Raw genomic sequence first — 19,437 nt, forward strand, 5'->3', positions numbered from 1 at the left:
ATCCCGAAACAGGTCGATTTTTATTTTTAAGTTATGATATTGTGGCATATATGGTATACTAGTGACGTCATCCGTCTTGTCGTGATGACGTAATCGATGATTTTTTTTAAATAAGAATAGGGGTCGTGTGGTAGCTCATTTAAAAGGTTCTTCAATTCTCTATTCATTAATGTAAACATTTACATAATTATTTATACAGGGTGTCCTTCTACTTCTTTTTTTGTCAAATAATTTAATTTAATAAAAATTTTTTGGACACCCTGTAAAACTAATTATGTAAACGTTTACATTACTGAATAGAGAATTGAAGAACCTTTCAAATGAGCTACCACACGACCCCTATTCTCATTTAAAAAAATCATCGATTACGTCATTTCGTCCAGATGGATGACGTCACTAGTATACCATATATGCCACAATATCACAACTTAAAAATAAAAATCTACTTGCTTCGGGATTTTTCCTTAAAGTCGCCGGTTTACGAAATAACGAATTTATTCCTTTCATTTGCACCATACTGTCGGTGGAAAATAGTGCCGCGCACGCTTGAATAGCAATTAAAAACAAAGGAGTTTTCAATATTGTATTGCAAAAAACTTTTCGGGATTTCATCAATCGATGTTTAAAGAATATCCATCTACCTTCGCAACATTCAAATTTTCAGTTTTTCACATAGTTTTTGAGGGTTAAAAATGGCCGATTTCGCAATTTTTTAATTTTTAATCGCTTATATGTCAAAAACTATCATTTTTAGAGAAAAGCAACTAAAGACCTTTTCTGTTTGGAATGATCCAAAAAACCTAAAAAAAAACCTTTTCCATGCAAAAAAAATAATTTTAGGAAAAAAACAAAAAAAAAATTTTAAAAAATTTTTGACTCAATTTTGGTCATGGCAACATGCAAATTTATTTAAAGGAGTCCTTTTTGAGTAAGAGTGTGCAAAAAATCCGAATCGGAATATTTTTCCTAGCGGATGCGCAGTGGCTTTCTGGACTACTAGGACACTTCTCGAAATACAACGGTTTTTGTGTTAAATAAAGATAAGTTTACGTCGAATGTCAGAGCATAACTGAAAAGTGTCATTGTTCCTGAATAAAAGTATTCATTTTACCATCAACAGAATGATGACACTACCGCCATCTTTCGAAGTTGGAAGTAAACATGTATGTGACATTTTTCCTGATAAAAGTATACGATATTTGGAATCAATTTAACAAGATAACTCGATTTATGCATTTTTTGAGTTATCTCACTTTTCTTCCGGACGAGCAAGTTGTATGCACTGACAATGGAACGTAGAGAAAGATCGGATTTGTTAATTTTGGGTACGCCGTATTCACTCCGTGCATGACTGACGAGACACCTAACGTAGTCGCCTGAAATATTTGGCGAACACAATTTGACGTTAAACATATGATACACATATGACATATTTGACGTTAATGTATCTAATATTCTATTTACCATTTTTGATAAAATTTATTATATAAACAATAAGTTCGAGTGTCAAATAAACATTAAATTAAAAAGCGGTTATTTAGAAGTTCTCTGAAGAAAATATCAATTTTAAGGGGTTTTCTTGACTTTTTCGTTATAGTTCAGTTGTCGGTGTTAACATTAATTAAGTGTACATCGAAAGCAATTAGGCAGTGTGAATTATTAGTACAGTAGGAAAAATGAAAGAATACCCATGAACGAACATATAAAACACGCTGTATTTTCCTGTCACCGCGTCACACAAAAAATTGGCCAGCGCAAGTACATGTAATAATTATTGTTACATGTACTTGCACTGGACAATTTTCTTTGTGACACGGTGACAGGAAAATACAGCGGGTTTTATATGTTCGTTCATGGGTATTCTCTCATTTTTCCGACTGTACTAAATTTTAATATTAGCTGGGTCTATTCATCTATAATTTTGTGGTGTGTGTGTAACACAAAACGGAAATAGATGACGATAGAAATAAAATAGATGACGATAGATCGGGGAAGGACACAAAGTCAATATGAAAATATAAATATAAATAAAAAAAATCAAAACTGCAATAATAAGGTAAGTGAAATATCTATTGAAAAAAATTAATATTCAATCAATATTCGCAAAAGTTGTCATATTTCGCCGCTACGGACGCTGGCATAGTTTCGTATATCCCCACCATGGTCACGCATGGAGCGAATATTCGAGGTGTTCTATACTTTTCACGAGGGATTAAAGTTTACTTTACGGCAACAGGAAGAGATGTTTTATTGATGATGGCTTTTATTGTTTTTTACAAATACTTTGTAGGTAGGGGTCGCCAAGTTCTTGAAAATTTCAAGATCTTGTCTTGAGCTTGTCTTGATTTCAAGGCAAGATCAAGACAAGAAGTAATTTTGGATTTCAAGACAAGACAAGAAATTTTGTGTCAATACCAAGATTTCTTGTGAAGAAAACAAGAAATTTTGAAATATCTTTACTAATAATGAAAACTCTAAAACCTATATCGGAATTGATAAGCCATGAATTAAGGCAGATTCCACATCTTATGGAGTCAACGTCTAGCCGATTTCTTTGCTTTATTATTGTTAATGCTACTCTTGAAAATAGTCTTTCTGTAGGTACAGATGTTGCTGGCGTTCTGAGAAAATCCTTGGTCATTTTCAGTAATGTCGGGTAGACATTTTTGTGTCTTCATCGCCAATCAAGTATATTCTTCTGACCTACTGTTATTTAAGTAGGTATTTTTCAATTTTATGCTTCCAAGATTGTAAGTTATCATTATCAGCTTTCTTAAATAGGCAAGTACAATATAAATCAAATTCGTTATCTTCTTTTTTAGGAATAAGTGCTGGCTCTAGTATTGGATTTTGTAGATCATTCTTGGATTTATTAAAGTAGGTAGCTTTAAAAATGTCTTAAAATTTTTTTACTGCATCTGATTGTAGAAGCTTTCCCCAAGATAAAGAGGAAAATGCGTCTACTTTATATCGAGAATCCAAAATAAGAACTATACAGTATACAGGGTGTCCCGGAAAATATTGCGTTCCTTAAAGGTATAGGTAGAAGGCACCATGTAGAACAAAAAACTCTTATAACATTTTTTTCTAAATTCAACCGTTTGACCAAAAAACTATAAAACATTTTGGAACGCAAATTCAAATCTGGCAACTCTGTGAAGTACAAAAATCTAAACGTAAATAGTCCCATGTTTAGTAAACAGATAATTTGGAAGAATCCTGTTTAGTGTCAACGCCGAAAATGTTTTTGAATCGTGTGTTCATGAGTAATATTATGATATTATGTTGTTTATTTATGTCAGATCAATAAATGGAGAGGCATAATACCTACTAAAATTCTTTCAAAATGTTTTGCTGGAATTTCTCGTCGTATGAGTGCATGTTACTCTATGAATTCATGTGTTCGCAAAAGTGGTGGTTCAGTTAAAACATGTGTTTTCATCTTAAAATATGTAAGTATAATTCGTTTAAAATTATGCCATATTTCAACTACATTTTAAAAAAATTATAGTAAACAAAAATAGTAAGTATTAGGTTGGATTATTTTAAATAATGTAAGACACAAACGAGTTCTTATTCACCAGTGCGTAACATGTTGCCAGATTATTTAATTTTCTGAAGATTAAAATTCAGGTATATGGAAACCAATGTAATCTTTTTTTTGGAAACAGTTAACTTTAGAAAAAAATGGTATAGGACTTTTTGTTCTAAATTGTGTATTCTATCCATACCTTAAAGGAACGCACTATTTTCCGGGACACCCTGTATAGTGTATATATCCAATTAGTTTTGTTATAGTATCAGTATTTTATCTCTCGCAGCTTGAACGCAGTAAATTAATTATCTGTAGCGTTTCTATCAATTTTATTATCAAGTTCATGAGCCCATATCTAAAGTTTGTCTAAAAGTAAGTTTATTGCAATTACCATCAATGGGAGTGTGCAATACTCCCATTTATATTTTCCCCTTCGAGTATTGAAGAAAGTGTTTTAAAGCTTTTCAGATACTGACACAATTTAGTGATCAGAACCTATTCTTTATCTAATATCTTGCAATGATTTAGATTTTCGATGTTATCGCAAAATATAGTTACAGCAATTTTTACACATAAACGCATGTTAGCATTTCGAAAGGTAAATGCCATTTTGTAGGCACATCTAATTTTGGCATAGTCTTATAATTTATGGCCTCGCAAGCACTGTTAAGTTTAAGTTGCATTTGCTCTGAGTTCTTGATTTTTTTTACAAGGTATTTAATTTTACTTACAGGAGCGTTGAAATCTAAAACAGTACCATTTATATAATTTTCTACTTCGATCTCATCCTCCAAATAATCCAAATCCTTTTCGATGTCTAAACTGTTTCGATTTGGTTCAACAAGTTTTATGACATCCTGGACAGCAAAGTTTAGAATATGTGCGAGACATACAAAATGCTTATTTTATTAGCACACAACGCAATAAAAGGGTTGTCGGGGAATCACCGGACCAAGAAATTGATATCAAGACAAGAATTCTTGTCTTGTCGACCCCTAGTTGTAGGATTATTCGAAATTGGTTTGTAGTCTGGAGTATTAATGAAATTTGAGAGTTTATCGCTGTAAGAAGTGTTTAGGATGACAAGTGGGGTTTCCTTTGTTGGCATAAAGAATGACTGTATATCTGAAATTGATCGAAGCTCTTTCAGCGCTTTTTCTCTCTGATTGGTTAATGCTTGAAGTAGGAGGCTTTGAGTTCCTATGGACTCTTGCGACGTTTTGTCTAACTATTTCTGTTAGTCCCACAGAGATGGTAGTCCAACTCTGAATCGAATATAAACAAAACCTGCCTTGAACCCTTTTTTATCTTTTTCATTTTACTCAGTTTTTGAGTATTTAGAAACTGTCTTTCGGTCCTTTTCCTAGACGAAGAGAAGGTAAATGCGTGGCCTAAGTGTCCTCTATTTGCTTTCTCCTATTTTCGTCGTCTCTACGTGATTATATATTGTAAAATCCGGAGATATGGGATGCAGCCAGAAAGCAGTTTATTAACGAAAAGTCTTAGATTTAAAATATTGTTTATTATATTTTTATTTCAATTATTCTAATTGTTTAAAAAGTAGTAAACTTTGTATCTGGGGCTTTTCGTTGTTTTCCCCGTAATACGAGAGATGTCGCTAGATTGCGTCTCAAAAGGTGGGTTCATTGCATCGCGATGGTTTGCCTTAAAAGAGGCAGAATGTTTATATTCCCTTCAGAGTTGTGACTGCATAAACTTCACTGATGATGCATAAGGATGCTGAAATAGTTGCTATATGGAGATGGTAGTCCAACTCTGAATCGAATATAAACAAAACCTGCCTTGAACCCTTTTTTTCTTTTTCATTTTACTCAGTTTTTGAGTATTTAGAAACTGTCTTTCGGTCCTTTTCCTAGACGAAGAGAAGGTAAATGCGTGGCCTAAGTGTCCTCTATTTGCCTTCTCCTATTTTCGTCGTCTCTACGTGATTATATATTGTAAAATCCGGAGATATGGGACGCAGCCAGAAAGCAGTTTATTAACGAAAAGTCTTAGATTTAAAATATTGTTTATTATATTTTTATTTCAATTATTCTAATTGTTTAAAAAGTAGTAAACTTTGTATCTGGGGCTTTTCGTTGTTTTCATCGTAATACGAGAGATGTCGCTAGATTGCGTCTCAAAAAGTGGGTTCATTGCATCGCGATGGTTTGCCTTAAAAGAGGCAGAATGTTTATATTTACTTCAGAGTTGTGACTGCATAAACTTCACTGATGATGCATAAGGATGCTGAAATAGTTGCTATATGGAGATGGTAGTCCAACTCTGAATCGAATATAAACAAAACCTGCCTTGAACCCTTTTTTTCTTTTTCATTTTACTCAGTTTTTGAGTATTTAGAAACTGTCTTTCGGTCCATTTCCTAGACGAAGAGAAGGTAAATGCGTGGCCTAAGTGTCCTCTATTTGCTTTCTCCTATTTTCGTCGTCTCTACGTGATTATATATTGTAAAATCCGGAGATATGGGATGCAGCCAGAAAGCAGTTTATTAACGAAAAATGTTAGATTTAAAATATTGTTTATTATATTTTTATTTCAATTATTCTAATTGTTTAAAAAGTAATAAACTTTGTATCTGGGGCTTTTCGTTGTTTTCCTCGTAATACAAGAGATGTCGCTAGATTGCTTCTCAAAAGGTGGGTTCATTGCATCGCGATGATTTGCCTTAAAAGAGGCAGAATGTTTATATTCCCTTCAGAGTTGTGACTGAATAAACTTCACTGATGATGCATAAGGATGCTGAAATAGTTGCTATATGGAGATGGTAGTCCAACTCTGAATCGAATATAAACAAAACCTGCCTTGAACCCTTTTTTATCTTTTTCATTTTACTCAGTTTTTGAGTATTTAGAAACTGTTTTTCGGTCCTTTTCCTAGACGAAGAGAAGGTAAATGCTTGGCCTAAGTGTCCTCTATTTGCTTTCTCCTATTTTCGTCGTCTCTACGTGATTATATATTGTAAAATCCGGAGATATGGGATGCAGCCAGAAAGCAGTTTATTAACGAAAAGTCTTAGATTTAAAATATTGTTTATTATATTTTTATTTCAATTATTCTAATTGTTTAAAAAGTAGTAAACTTTGTATCTGGGGCTTTTCGTTGTTTTCCTCGTAATACGAGAGATGTCGCTAGATTGCGTCTCAAAAGGTGGGTTCATTGCATCGCGATGGTTTGCCTTAAAAGAGGCAGAATGTTTATATTCCCTTCAGAGTTGTGACTACTTCACTGATGATGCATAAGGATGCTGAATTAGTTGCTATATGGAGATGGTAGTCCAACTCTGAATCGAATATAAACAAAACCTGCCTTGAACCCCTTTTTTATCTATTTCTGTTGAGTTGAAGCCTGTTTACTTTAATTTAAATAATAATTCGTGTCATAATATTGATTTTAGCTTTAAGTTTCATTGTGTTAGTAGCGGAAAACTTTCCAAACTGTGTATATTATAATTCTGATAATGTTCTAAATAGTTATTAGAAAATAGGTAATAGTCCACAATACATCGTCTTTTTAGGATGATGATTACAAAAGTCTTAAAAATGGTCTTAACTGCTTCGTTTGAGCGAGTCTACCACTTTCTGAAAAATTTTAGAGTGTAGGTTGGACGTTTTTCCGCGTCCCGCGTCATTAACATATTTACGTACGTTGTCGGACTAACGAAACGAGGCTGTAAATTTGTCGGACAAGAGATCGACAATCTTTATTAATTAAATATAAGTACTATATATTGAAAATAAAGAGTTTTGCAATAACAAAACTACCGGGCTAGAGTGACATATTGCGGATGTCGGACTCTAAGATTTTGTTATTACAAAACTTATAATTTTCAATTTATAGTACTTATATTTAATTAGTTAAGATTGTCGATCTCTTGTCCGACAAATTATAGCCGCGTTTCGTTAGTCTGCAGTCTGAAATTTATCAGAATGTGGTAGACTCTCTCAAAAGAAGCAGAAAAGACCATTTTTAAGACTTTTGTAATCATCATCCAAAAAGGAGAATGTACTGTAGACTATAATACCTTATTCTAAGCTAACGTCTTTATTATATTTGCAGGCACTATTTTAACAGGACCTTTGTTTGATAAGGATTTATCATCATGGAATTTTGTAACCAATAGATTTCCAGAAAGCAAAGACTACGATTATATAGGTAAGTATTTGTCAAACTTTGTACAGAAGAATAATTTTCAAAAACATTTTTAATATTGGTTAGTATTACTTACTTACTAGCCAACGGCCACCCTTGGCATGTTAGCCATTTGGTGGCTCGCTGACCAGTATATAGACGAGCCGTTTCTCGTAGGCGATATTCATCCTCCTCGGGTGAGTCTGTTATCAGTTGTCAGGGCTGGGCACACTGTGAGGTGAGCAGCATCCATCTGGGGCTGATTGCATGGTGGATAGTTGTTGTCATTTTCAGGTCAGGTAGTCATGTCCCGTAGTTGTTCTGAACATGGCTACACTAATGGGTGTCGGCAAGTTGCGAGGAATTGGTGACTCTATTAGGTGGGCCCAAGATTTTCCAGCACCGGCTTGTATTTGCTGCTTTTATCTTTGCTTTGATTCCTCTTCTAATGGTGGACTTTGCTGATGTGTGCGATTGGAAGCAAGGGGGCTGTGAAAGAGTAGTGTCTTCTTTTGCAAGTTCATCCGCCGCTTCATTCCCTTCAACACCGACATGACTATGGATCCATTGTAAAGTAATCTGCCACCCCTTTTCCAGCAAGTTCGATAGCTGGATGCGGCAAGATATTGTTTTGGCAGAGTCGGTATATCAACTTTTCAGGGCAGGATTGTGGCTTGGCAGTCGATGAAGAAGGCAACTTTTTAGGGGTGTTGGAAATTTTCAAGATTTTTAGCAGCTTCGTGTATAGCAACAATTTCGCCGTCGTAGTTGGTGAGAGGGGCACCCACAGCTATGGAGATTTTGGAAAACGTTGATACATATCCTGCTCCTGTTCTTCCCGAGTCCGGCATCGAGAAGCCATCGCAGTAGATGTGGAGCTACTCACGCGCTGGGTACTTGGTGTGTATCGTCTCTAGGGCGGTTTTCCTTAGGACAATGTCTGACGATTAGTGCTTCGGGTCGTTATGGTTTTTAAAACGTAATTCCGTGTTTGGTAGACAGCGCGCCAGTGTAGTTTGCGCCGTGAAGGGGGCGGCTTCCGACAGGTCAATGTGGTATTTTTTCATGATTTGATTTGCTACTGTAAGCGGAGTGGTTTGTGTTTTAAGACGTGAGGCTGCTTGTCTATATTCGTCCCATTTTTTTGGAAGTATTCGTCTTTGCCTTTCCCAGAAGGTTAATGCATGTTGCTCTCTGTGACATTGTATTGGTTTAATACCGGCCTGGGCTTCCAATGATGCAATGGGTGTTGATTTTTGAGCACCGTTGATGACGCGAAGGGCAGTGTTTTGATTGTCTTTAAGCTTAGAGGTGGTGTTTGTACTCGCAGTTATTGTAGCTTCACTCCCATATTCTAATATCGGCCGGACATGTAGGTTTTGTATGTTGCTATCAAGACATCTTATGGTAGATAAATTAAATTGTGGTGTGGACTGTAAAATATTTGTGTGAATAAAATAATGGACAAAATATATAACTACGTTACAAAAGTGAAAAATCTAATCTAAATTTAAACTTGGAGTCCTTTTTGCTGTAATCCATATACTACTTGGTTGCCATAGTAACTTCATCTCGCCACCTTGCCTATTCGAACAAAAAACCAGGGATGTAACAGGCGCTATGTTACCGCACTGCACTGGTTTTCCTGGTAATCTTTATTTGGTAAAAAATGTCCTGACGAAGCTGTTGTTGATTTTTATGTTGAATTTGACTGAATTTCTTGACGTTCTACTGAATGTAATTTTTATTTTAGGTTACAAAGTCGGTGTTGCCAAATATCAACAAAATGAATACGTTATTGGTGGAGCACCTAGAGCTGAAAGCTGTAGGGGCCAGGTAAGAAATTTGGTCTGTTATCGTCTTCTTCTTTTTCTTCTAGTGCCGACTCCACTAATGATGGTTGGCTATAACCACTGCAAATTTGTCTCTATCTTCTGCATTTTTTAAAGCGTCTGTGTGTTTAGCCCGGTGCAGTCGCGAATGTTTTTCAGGCAGGATGTTTTTGCCGTCAACTAGGGTCCCTTTTTTCTTCGTTTTACCCATCATAATAAACTATAATAACTCATAGTGGTCATGTCTAAGTATGTGACCGAAATATGCTGTTTTTCTCTTTTTAACGGGGGTAAAAAGTTCTCTGTCTCTTCCCATTCTGTGCAACACCATTTCGTTCGTATTATGATTAGTGATGAGCGAGACTGGTCTTGGTCTTGCAGCAAGACCAAGACCAAGACCAAGACCGCCTTTTGGTTTGCAAGACCAACACCAAGACCAGATATTCAAGACCAAGACCAAGACCAAGACCGAACCTTGCAAGAATACGCAAGACCAGACAACCTGCAAGACTCTTGTACTTTTTTGCGAAATTGGTTTTTTATTATTTAACTTTATTTTTTAATTCAATAATATATACTGACACTGTAGTAAACCTTAAACAATATCGAATTTTTATATTACATAATATATTGGTTATATTCTTAAGTCGTTTTGATTAAGTCAAACGGTTTGCATTTTCTCAACCTTCAAAGTATCCAGAAGGCAAGTTTTCAAACGGCGACAGTTCAAGGACAATTAAAATTACCTACTTGTAAGACAAAAAAAATTTAATTATAGATAGGGTAATCCATAAAAAAATGCCATTAAAAACGGTTTTTATGTACCAGTAGTTTTCGCTTTTTTGTCTAATAAAAATACTGACACTTATTTCAATTCTTTTCGCATAATCGAGGAAAAATGTAGGTCGTTAAATTTAAAATTAATACCAAAAAATATCATAATAGATTTTGAAAAGGGATTCACAATGCTGTGAAAGCATTGTGGCCTGAATAAAAAATAACTGGTTGTCGATTGTAATGTGTAAAGCTTGGTATCGTAAAATCCAAAGCTTAGGTTCAGTTTCTGAATATAATGACAAAAATTCGTCGTCGAAATATACACAGTTAAGCTAAATATCAACAATTTTGATATATACTGTGATCGGTAGTAAAACAGATTAAGGGGAATTGGTAGAACTTTTCTAGCTTATCTTATAATTTTACAACTGTAAGTACAGGGCATTTAACATAAGCAGGCCACTCAAATAACAAAAAAAGCAATCGAACGTCAAAAAAAGGGGAGCAAAATCGAATTTAAAAAAATGCTCCGTATTAGACTGTCGTATAAGAACATATTTTCTGAAAAGAATACTGATGACGTTGTTTCTGTAGTATCAAAAAATGACATTTAAAAAACCGTATATGTAGAAACAGAAATAAAATTATTTCTATGACAGTTCAACAGTTTCCAGTATAATAGATTTTCCACCATATTTGTTTTTAATTGGAACTTAAATGCTAAAAATAATGAAATTTTTTTGAGTGATACTGGATTTTTTGGAAAATGATTTTCTTTAATTTTTTTATTTTCAGTTATTCTCTATTATGAAGAGTTTCCGAGATATAGAGCTTTGTCACACTATACAGCCACCCTGTATATGCAGAATGTTTACTGAGTATGTGTACAAACTTTATAGGTTACACGTTCATTTGAACTGAAAATAATTTTTTTAATGGGAAATCAGTGTTCACGTTCGATAATCATTTCAATAGGAATTTTACATCTGGTTAAAATTGAAGGTTTTTTAAATTTTTTCTCCACATAAAAAACACAGTTTTGCTTTGCCTTGTATATAAGTATGTATAATTAAATAAAGCGCGTATTTCCTCCAAATAAAATAAAATGTAACTAATACCTTTTTTCTTTTTTCTTCTTTTTTTTTCACTTTCTTTTTCTTTTATATCATTGGATATATATCATATTGAATATACAGGGTGTCCCAAAAGTAGTGGAGCGGTCGAATATTTCGCAAACTAAACATCGGATCGAAAAACTGAATAATACGTGTTCAATCATTTTCAAAAATCTATCCAATGACACCAAACACCAACCCCCACTACACCCCCTGGAGGTGGGGTGGGTGGTAACTTTAAAATCTTAAATGGAAACCCCCAGGAAACCCAGGGGGTGGGTTGGAAGGTCATGTTTGGTGTTATTCGATAGGTTTTCAAAAAAGATTAAAAATCTGTTTTTTGGTTTCTCACTTGGAAGTGTATTTCGTGAGATATTAGACCGTTTCTATAATTTTTCATGGTATCAGGATAAATCGTTCTTCCCAATTATAGCGCCATCTATCCACAGTTCGAAAAAACGTCTTGAATAAAAGTTGCCTACTTTTACGTAACGAATCCAAATTTGCAAGAAAAACTGGGGGTTTCCATTTAAGATTTTAAAGTTACCCCCACCCCACCTCCAGGGGGTGTAGTGGGGATTGGTGTTTGGTGTCATTGGATAGATTTTTGAAAATGATTGAACAGGTATTTTTCAGTTTTTCGATCCGATGTTTAGTTCGCGAAATATTCGACCGTTCCACTACTTTTGGGACACTCTATATAAAAAGTAGGTTGTGCCTCAATTCAACTTAAAATTGAAATTTGAAAATAAACGTTTATATTTGAAACATACTTTTTACTGAAATAATTAGGTGAATATATAATGTTAAAATTGGTATCCGTTTGAAACTACATTCTACATTCCTTTAAAATTTTAAAGCAAAAAACCTATTTTCATTCTTCTCATCGTCATTTATTTCAATGTACATTTTATACGAAATGGTTTGGTTCAAATTATTACTACCAAAAAGTAAGACCAGCAAGACTCTTGCAGCAAGACCAAGACCAAGAACAAAACTGGCTAGTGCAAGAACAAGACCAAGACCAAGACTAGCCTGGTCTTGGTCTTGTTCTTGTTTTGCTCATCACTAATTATAATCGGTCCACGGTATTTTCTAAATTCTCCTGAAAAGCTACATCTGAAAAGATTCTAGCTTTCTCATTAAGTCAACATTAACAGTCCAAGCTTTGACACCATAAAGAAGAATAGCGTGGGTATAATATTTTACCATCCGATATTGGATTTGCACATTGAGTCTTTAGTTACTCAGAAATTTCCTCATCTTCCAAAAGGCTGCTTTTGATTGCTTTATTCTTGATCGAATTTCCTATCTCGGATTTAAATCTTCCGTAATCCACACTCCTTAGTATTTCATTTTGTCCACTTATTCAATATCTTCATTTTGTATCTGGATCCTTGTTGTGAATTTACCCCTCGTGCTGATTACCACGGTTTCTGTTTTCTTTTTGTTTATTGTTATCTATTGTTATCCTTTATCATCTATTTTCTCTTAAAAAATATAATTAACATTATTAGTATTATCTTCCCATTCCAGGTGCTAACTATCAACAAAGGAAAAGTAGTAAATAAGATTTTTGGTGATAGTGATGCTTTGGGCTCATATTTCGGATCATCATTTTTAGCTGTTGACCTTAATAACGATAATTCAGATGAGTTGTTTATTGGTGCACCGATGACTGCAGGAAATACATTTGATGAAGGATGCGTATTTTACTACAACGATGTAAGTACAATTATTTTATAATAATACTATCCTATGTAAATTAAACCAATGTATACTTTAATCATATACCTGCTGCGTAAAAGTTTGGAATCATTATAGTAAGAGCGGGTTGACACGATCCAAGAATGCTTGGATTCCATTTTGGTCCAAGCACATTTGCACAGGTATAATTGAACTAAGTTAGTTGCAACAGTTAAATGACTTGGATGTCAAATAACCAGATGGAAAGGATTGTGGAAGGTGTTCGAAATCCAGAAAAAAAGAATAAAAAAGAAAAACAAAAGAAAATTTCTACTCTAAATTACTCTGCATATACTTAACATATACTATGAAAACATCTTTAGAGTGGCCTGGGATGAATCAGAAGATGGTATTGCAGTAAGTGGATAACTTATAAACACTATTAGATATGCACAGTATTGCTGGCAACTAGTGCGCAGGAGCTCCAAAGGATGATGGATAATGTTGTAGAAACAAGTAACAAATAGTGCCCCAAACTAAATTGTAAGAAGACAAAAATAATGATCGTTAGAGCAAACACAAATCATTAAACTTGAAATGGGAATACGCTGGATATATAGCTACGGGTGATATTAACAAATGGCACAGACCAATTCTAACTTGGAGACCATACCAACAAAAAAGACCCAGAGGCAGACCTCCTATGAGATGGACAGATGATTTGAAACGGACTGCCGGGAAAAATTGGTTACAAGTAGCGTACAATAAAAAACAATGGAAAGGAAGACTTGAAGAGGCTTATGTTCAGTTGTGGACGTGAATGGCTAGACGAAGAAGAAGAAGATTGAGAACACCAACATAAACGCCCAAATTACAATAAACAATACTCCGTTAGAAAGAATACAGAAAATATGCTATTTGGGCTGCAATATTATAAGGGTACTTGGGATCATAGCTACGAAATAAAAACTGGTATTGAAAAAGCCAGAACCTCTTTTCACAGTCTTAGGAAGATTTTCTGCAACTTATCTTTAAGTATCAATATTCGCATAAGAATTCTTAGATATTACGTCTTTCGTGTCCTAATCTTCGGAGTAGAAAGCTGGAGTCTTACAGAAGGTGCCGTAAAACGATTAGAGGCGTTTGAAATGTGGTGCTACCGACGTATGTTGAGGGTCTCATATATACACTACACAACTAATACAACTATTGTCGTATACCGTAAAGAACAGAAAATTGGCTTACTTCGGTCACATTATGCGTAATAGTAAATACCTACTTCTACAGTTGATTCTACAAGGCAACATTGAGGACAAGAGACGCCCCGGACGTAGACGTATATCCTGACTGGCCAACCTTAGGAAGTGAACTGGTCTAACTTCAACGGATCCATTTCGAGCTGCTGTGGATAGAACAAGATGGGTCAATGTGGTCACCAACAACCAACATCTTTATAAGATTAGCACCTTAAGGCCCAGTCATTTCACCTCGGGATAACTGGTCATCGGAAAGTTTATCTGACAGACTACATGTAAATTTCTCAGATAAACTTCTTATGTCCGGTTGCACCAACAGATCTTAAGCTTAAGACGAGAATAACATAAGAATTAATTTAATATAATTATAATATATTATAATAAAAATATCATAATGTAATAATAGATATGATTGATAATAAGGTAAAAATCTAAAATGATGGTGCAACGTAAGTGATACTCAAGGAGGCCCTATCTCTAAGTAGAGCTTAGCTAAACTGAAGCTTAAGATCCGCTGGTGCAACCAGGCATAAATAACTAGTTATCTGGAGGTGAAAAGACTGGGTCTTGGAAGAAGAATTCTTCTTAAGCTTCGTATAACTCCATGAACCCAACACTCTCCTTTCCAGACCATTTTCTTTTTGTGTTTACTTCTTGTTTTCGATTTTTCGACACCGATGAAATTTTAGTTTTATAATTCGACATTACTTGGATCCAAGAAAGTTGGCCAGCGTGCTACTTAACTTGGATAAAACCTGTTGATACAAGTGTACTTGGACGATTAGGTGACACGGTCAAAGTAGCTTCAAAAATACCAAAATCCCAATTGACAACTAGATTAAAGAAAATAGAATCTCAAAGTTCAAAATCGGTGTGCGTTAAAAAATGTATTTTCTCGGCTTCCCATGGAGCACTTTCCTTCATCTGTATTCCCAAGGAACTCGAGTAGAGCCAACTAACTAACGCACTACTAAATGACAAAGAGGCTTTAGTTTTCCCAAGGAAAGAAAATTTTTCCTGTAGTTGGCTGTATACCATCAATCACAAAAATTGGAATAAATCCTTTGTAAAAGGTATAAAATTTATTAAAATCCCTAAAGGGCTACATCAGAACACAACGTTTTCGATTTTATTACAAAATCATCATCAGTGTAAGACAGTCTGGATGCTAGCTGAGCCACCAAAGAAATATCGGGGTAATAACCCCTCAAATATAGAATTTATGCTTTATAAATGCATATTTACATAAAATGCCTTGTGATGGGAAAATGGCAACAGGAATAATGCCCCAAGGTAAGGTATTTAACTTCCCAACATGTGGGATGCAAAAATTGAGTTGTTTACATTTCGATGACTTTACGGCAACTGCTGTTGTAAAGTCATCGAAATGTAAACAACTCAATTTTTTGCATCCCGCATGTTGGGAAGTTAAATACCTTACCTTTTTCGGAAAAAACACGATTTTCGGACGGATTTCGGGCCATTTTGTTTACAAAAAAAGTAGCACACTATCTGCGGACTTTGCATACCTATATTATTCATATATACCATCACAAGATTCGATTCCAGCAATAAAATTGCTGGTAAATAACTTTTCCCAAAAATGGCCTATTCTCCGATAATCAGCCCAGACTATACTAATAGCGAAATAATACACTGAACTGCTTTTAACTATAGAAACGTAAAACTGACGTGCGGTACATGATACCGCAAGAAAACTTTACGTCAACGTATGTAGCTCAAAGATTAAACCATACTAAAACTGCAGCAGTTAATAGCAGGTAAAATTACACACCACTTGAGGTATGGTGTTCTAGGTATATTTTGTAAAACAGGTTTTACAACAAAATATATTTTCGGCCCGGAATGGCATGCCGCATGTCAAAGGTCAAGGGTTAAACGCGCCACAAGAAAACGGTTTAAGAACCTTGGAATTTATTTAAATATTCTTTTTTTTTAGATTTCTGCAACAGTCCATAGTGCAATCCTCTATGGCAGCAAAAGAAGAGGAGCAAGATTCGGTACCAGTATCGTTAACTTAGGAGATATAAATTTGGATTCGTTTATTGGTAAATTAAGAATTAGACTATGGATATATTATATTTGTTTATATAAATTACTGGTTTTACCTTATATTATTATTGTCTGCTGAACACTGTCCACTGGCCTCCTCTAAGTTTCTCCCCGTCTCCCTGTCTTGAGCTACCATAATCCAGTTCTCAACAGTTCCCTCTACATCGTCACTCCAGCGTGTTGGTGGTCGAGCCCGGCTGTTGTCTCTCCGCGGTCGCAATTCTAATAATCTACTATTCCACCTATTATTCGGTGTTCTTGCCACATGACCTGCCCATTTCCATCTTTTTGCGACATGTTCTACTATGTTTTTGATTTTTGTTCTTTATCTGATGGTATTATTTGGTATTCTGTGTCTCCTTGTGATTCCTAGCAAGGCTCTTTCCATCGTCCGCTGGGTCACTCTTAGATTTTCTGCTGACCGTTTCGTAAATAATGTTTTTGTAAGGGTCTCTGCTCCGTATGTTATCACCGACAATACGTACTGTTCATACGTTTTATCATTCATATATCATTCATATGGGCATATCATTTTTAAATATTTTCCGTAGCTTATCAAACGCAGCCCATCCCAAATCTATTCTTCGCCGTATCTCGTAACTTTGGTTGATCATTTCAATTTATATCTCATGTCCACGATATTTATACACGACATGTGTTTTTGTTATGTCGGCGTCGTATATTCTAATGTTTTATGCAAGCACTAAATTTGTCATTATTTGAGTTTTGCTTACGTTTATTCGGAGATCTACTGCTGATGCAGCTTGTGCCATTTCTTCAAGCATACGATTTGCTTCGACGATGTTTTCCGTGATCAGAGCGATGTCATCTGCGAATTTAAGGTGCTTCAATCTTTCGCCATCAATATTAATGCCTTTATGATCGCAGGGTAATAATTTCACTCTGTATTCAATATCACATTATACTATCTCTGCGGCTACAATGTGGCACTTCTGGTTACAACTTTTTAACCGGAAGTAATATAAAACTAGAAAGTATAATATATTTGTTCTGGTCTAGCTAAGACGCGTCGATTAATATAACGCTAATACTATTTAGGATACTTTAAAATAATGATTCTGGGTAGAACTCCGGAACCGGAAGTCCAAGGTCAAATTTCTCAATTTCAATACCATCTTTGGGTTAAAGCTCTCATCCAACACTTCATTATTTGTCATTCTATCTGTTCCAATGGACGGGGTCGAGTTCGCTCCCAATGGTAAGAATTGTACCTGAACTAAAAAAGGTAGAGTCCGAATTGGCTCCCATAGACAAAATTTATTTTACCTAAACATGTCGAAAATATCACCCGGCGTTGTCACTTCTTTCAAATTTTCTCTTTTTGTTAGAAAGAGGTACTTTCCTAGAAATATCTATGGGAAAGGAGGAAGACCTAACCCTTCGGTCCTAACTTAACTTTCGGGTATTAGAGTGTAGAGCGCAAACCGGCCGATTTCAGGTAAGAGCGCAAAACGGTCGAGCGCATACCGGCCGACACCGATAATTTGTGTTAAAATTGCCACATATGTCAATGTTGAACTAAAACAAACTCTAAAAGTATTTGTCTAAAAGTATAATTTTCCTATAAAAAGTCTATATCACTATGTAAATTTCCTAAGCAGTATAAATATTACACGATTTGGCAACAATGTCTAATGTTTCCGCGACTATATGAGAGCCTACCCGCATTCATGCGGAAGCCAATTCGTACCCTTCTAAAATATACCTGAACGAAGCGGAGCGAACTCGACTTCACCCGTTCTGAGCAGCTGTGGGGAATTGTAACAATAAAGCGGCATTTTTGACAAAGTACATTTAAGCTAATAGAGCCAAAGGAGGTACCCAGCGCATTCTTAAATTCAGATATATATATGTATATATATATATATATATATATATATATATATATATATATATATATATATATATATATATATATATATATATTTCTGCTTTCTCATTTCAGATATAGCAATATCAGCCCCATTTGAGGACAATGGTATTGGTGCTGTTTATATTTACATGGGTACCAGTATTGGAATAAATGAAACGTTTAACCAGAGAGTAACACCATCCACATTTTCACCAGCTTTACCAAATATTAGAGGATTTGGAATAGGTCTCTCAAGAGGACTAGATATAAACAATGATGGTTACAACGGTAAGCCTATTATATACATATGCAGAATGGACCAAAGATCTTCTACTTATTTTTTATTATTTTTTATTTTGAAAATTTTATAATAATTATAATCTGTCCTTAACTAAGAACAATAGGTAAATTATATACAAAAATTAAAAATTTGACATGTACATGAAGATTCAGTGATCTCCCTCTTTACATAAATTAAATTAAAATAAGTTAAATAATTATTACAACTTCTTCGAATCTTCTTGCTAGGTCCACTATTTTGAATCTTTTCAAGCGTTGTACATCATTATGGTCATCAGTGAAGTTGCTGGCTAACTCGTTTGGATGAGAATTTGGATGAAATCTAGTCTCTTGGAACATATTTTATTCTGAAATTACTGTTTTAATGGATGGCACGTTGAGGTCTTGCTCTATCATATAGTTCGGCACGTACCAAAAGGCATTCAGCATTGTTCTAAGGACATTGTTCTGGAATCTCTGCAGTATTTCTAGGTTTGTTTGACTGGCTGTCCACCAAAGTTGGATACCATAGGTTCACACTGGTTTTAAAATAACTTTATATATCAGCCGTTTGTTTTCAAGAGATAGTTGAGAGTTGCGACCGACGATCTAGTACATTTCTCGGAATTTTATTCCTAATCGTTTTCATTTTGTGAAAACGTGCGTTTGTCAAGTTAATCCCCTATCAAGGTGAATTTCTAGGTTCTAGATAATATCGGTTTGTGGGAGTTGTGTTTCGTTCAGAGTTTCATAGGGATATGTTTGATTTTTCATGGTAAATATTATATGGGTGGATTTACTCTCATTTGCCTTTATCTTCCATTTTTTAAGATATGTTTGAATATTGTTAAGGTCTTTCTGA

General features: G+C 34.9%; 1 protein-coding gene across 1 annotated transcript in view; it reads left to right on the plus strand.

Annotated features, from left to right (window-relative positions):
• The window catches only part of LOC114331180 (integrin alpha-PS5-like), a 189,499-nt gene that overhangs the window by 79,824 nt on the left and 90,238 nt on the right, over positions 1 to 19,437 (plus strand). Inside the window, exons 7-11 of the mRNA XM_028280676.2 lie at positions 7,613 to 7,708; positions 9,438 to 9,520; positions 12,945 to 13,133; positions 16,311 to 16,419; positions 18,390 to 18,584. Of these exons, the coding sequence (XP_028136477.2) occupies positions 7,613 to 7,708; positions 9,438 to 9,520; positions 12,945 to 13,133; positions 16,311 to 16,419; positions 18,390 to 18,584 (672 nt within the window). The remainder of the gene's footprint in view (positions 1 to 7,612; positions 7,709 to 9,437; positions 9,521 to 12,944; positions 13,134 to 16,310; positions 16,420 to 18,389; positions 18,585 to 19,437) is intronic.

The sequence above is a fragment of the Diabrotica virgifera genome, chromosome 5 (genome assembly GCF_917563875.1).
Source record: "Diabrotica virgifera virgifera chromosome 5, PGI_DIABVI_V3a".
Classification (NCBI taxonomy): domain Eukaryota; kingdom Metazoa; phylum Arthropoda; class Insecta; order Coleoptera; family Chrysomelidae; genus Diabrotica; species Diabrotica virgifera.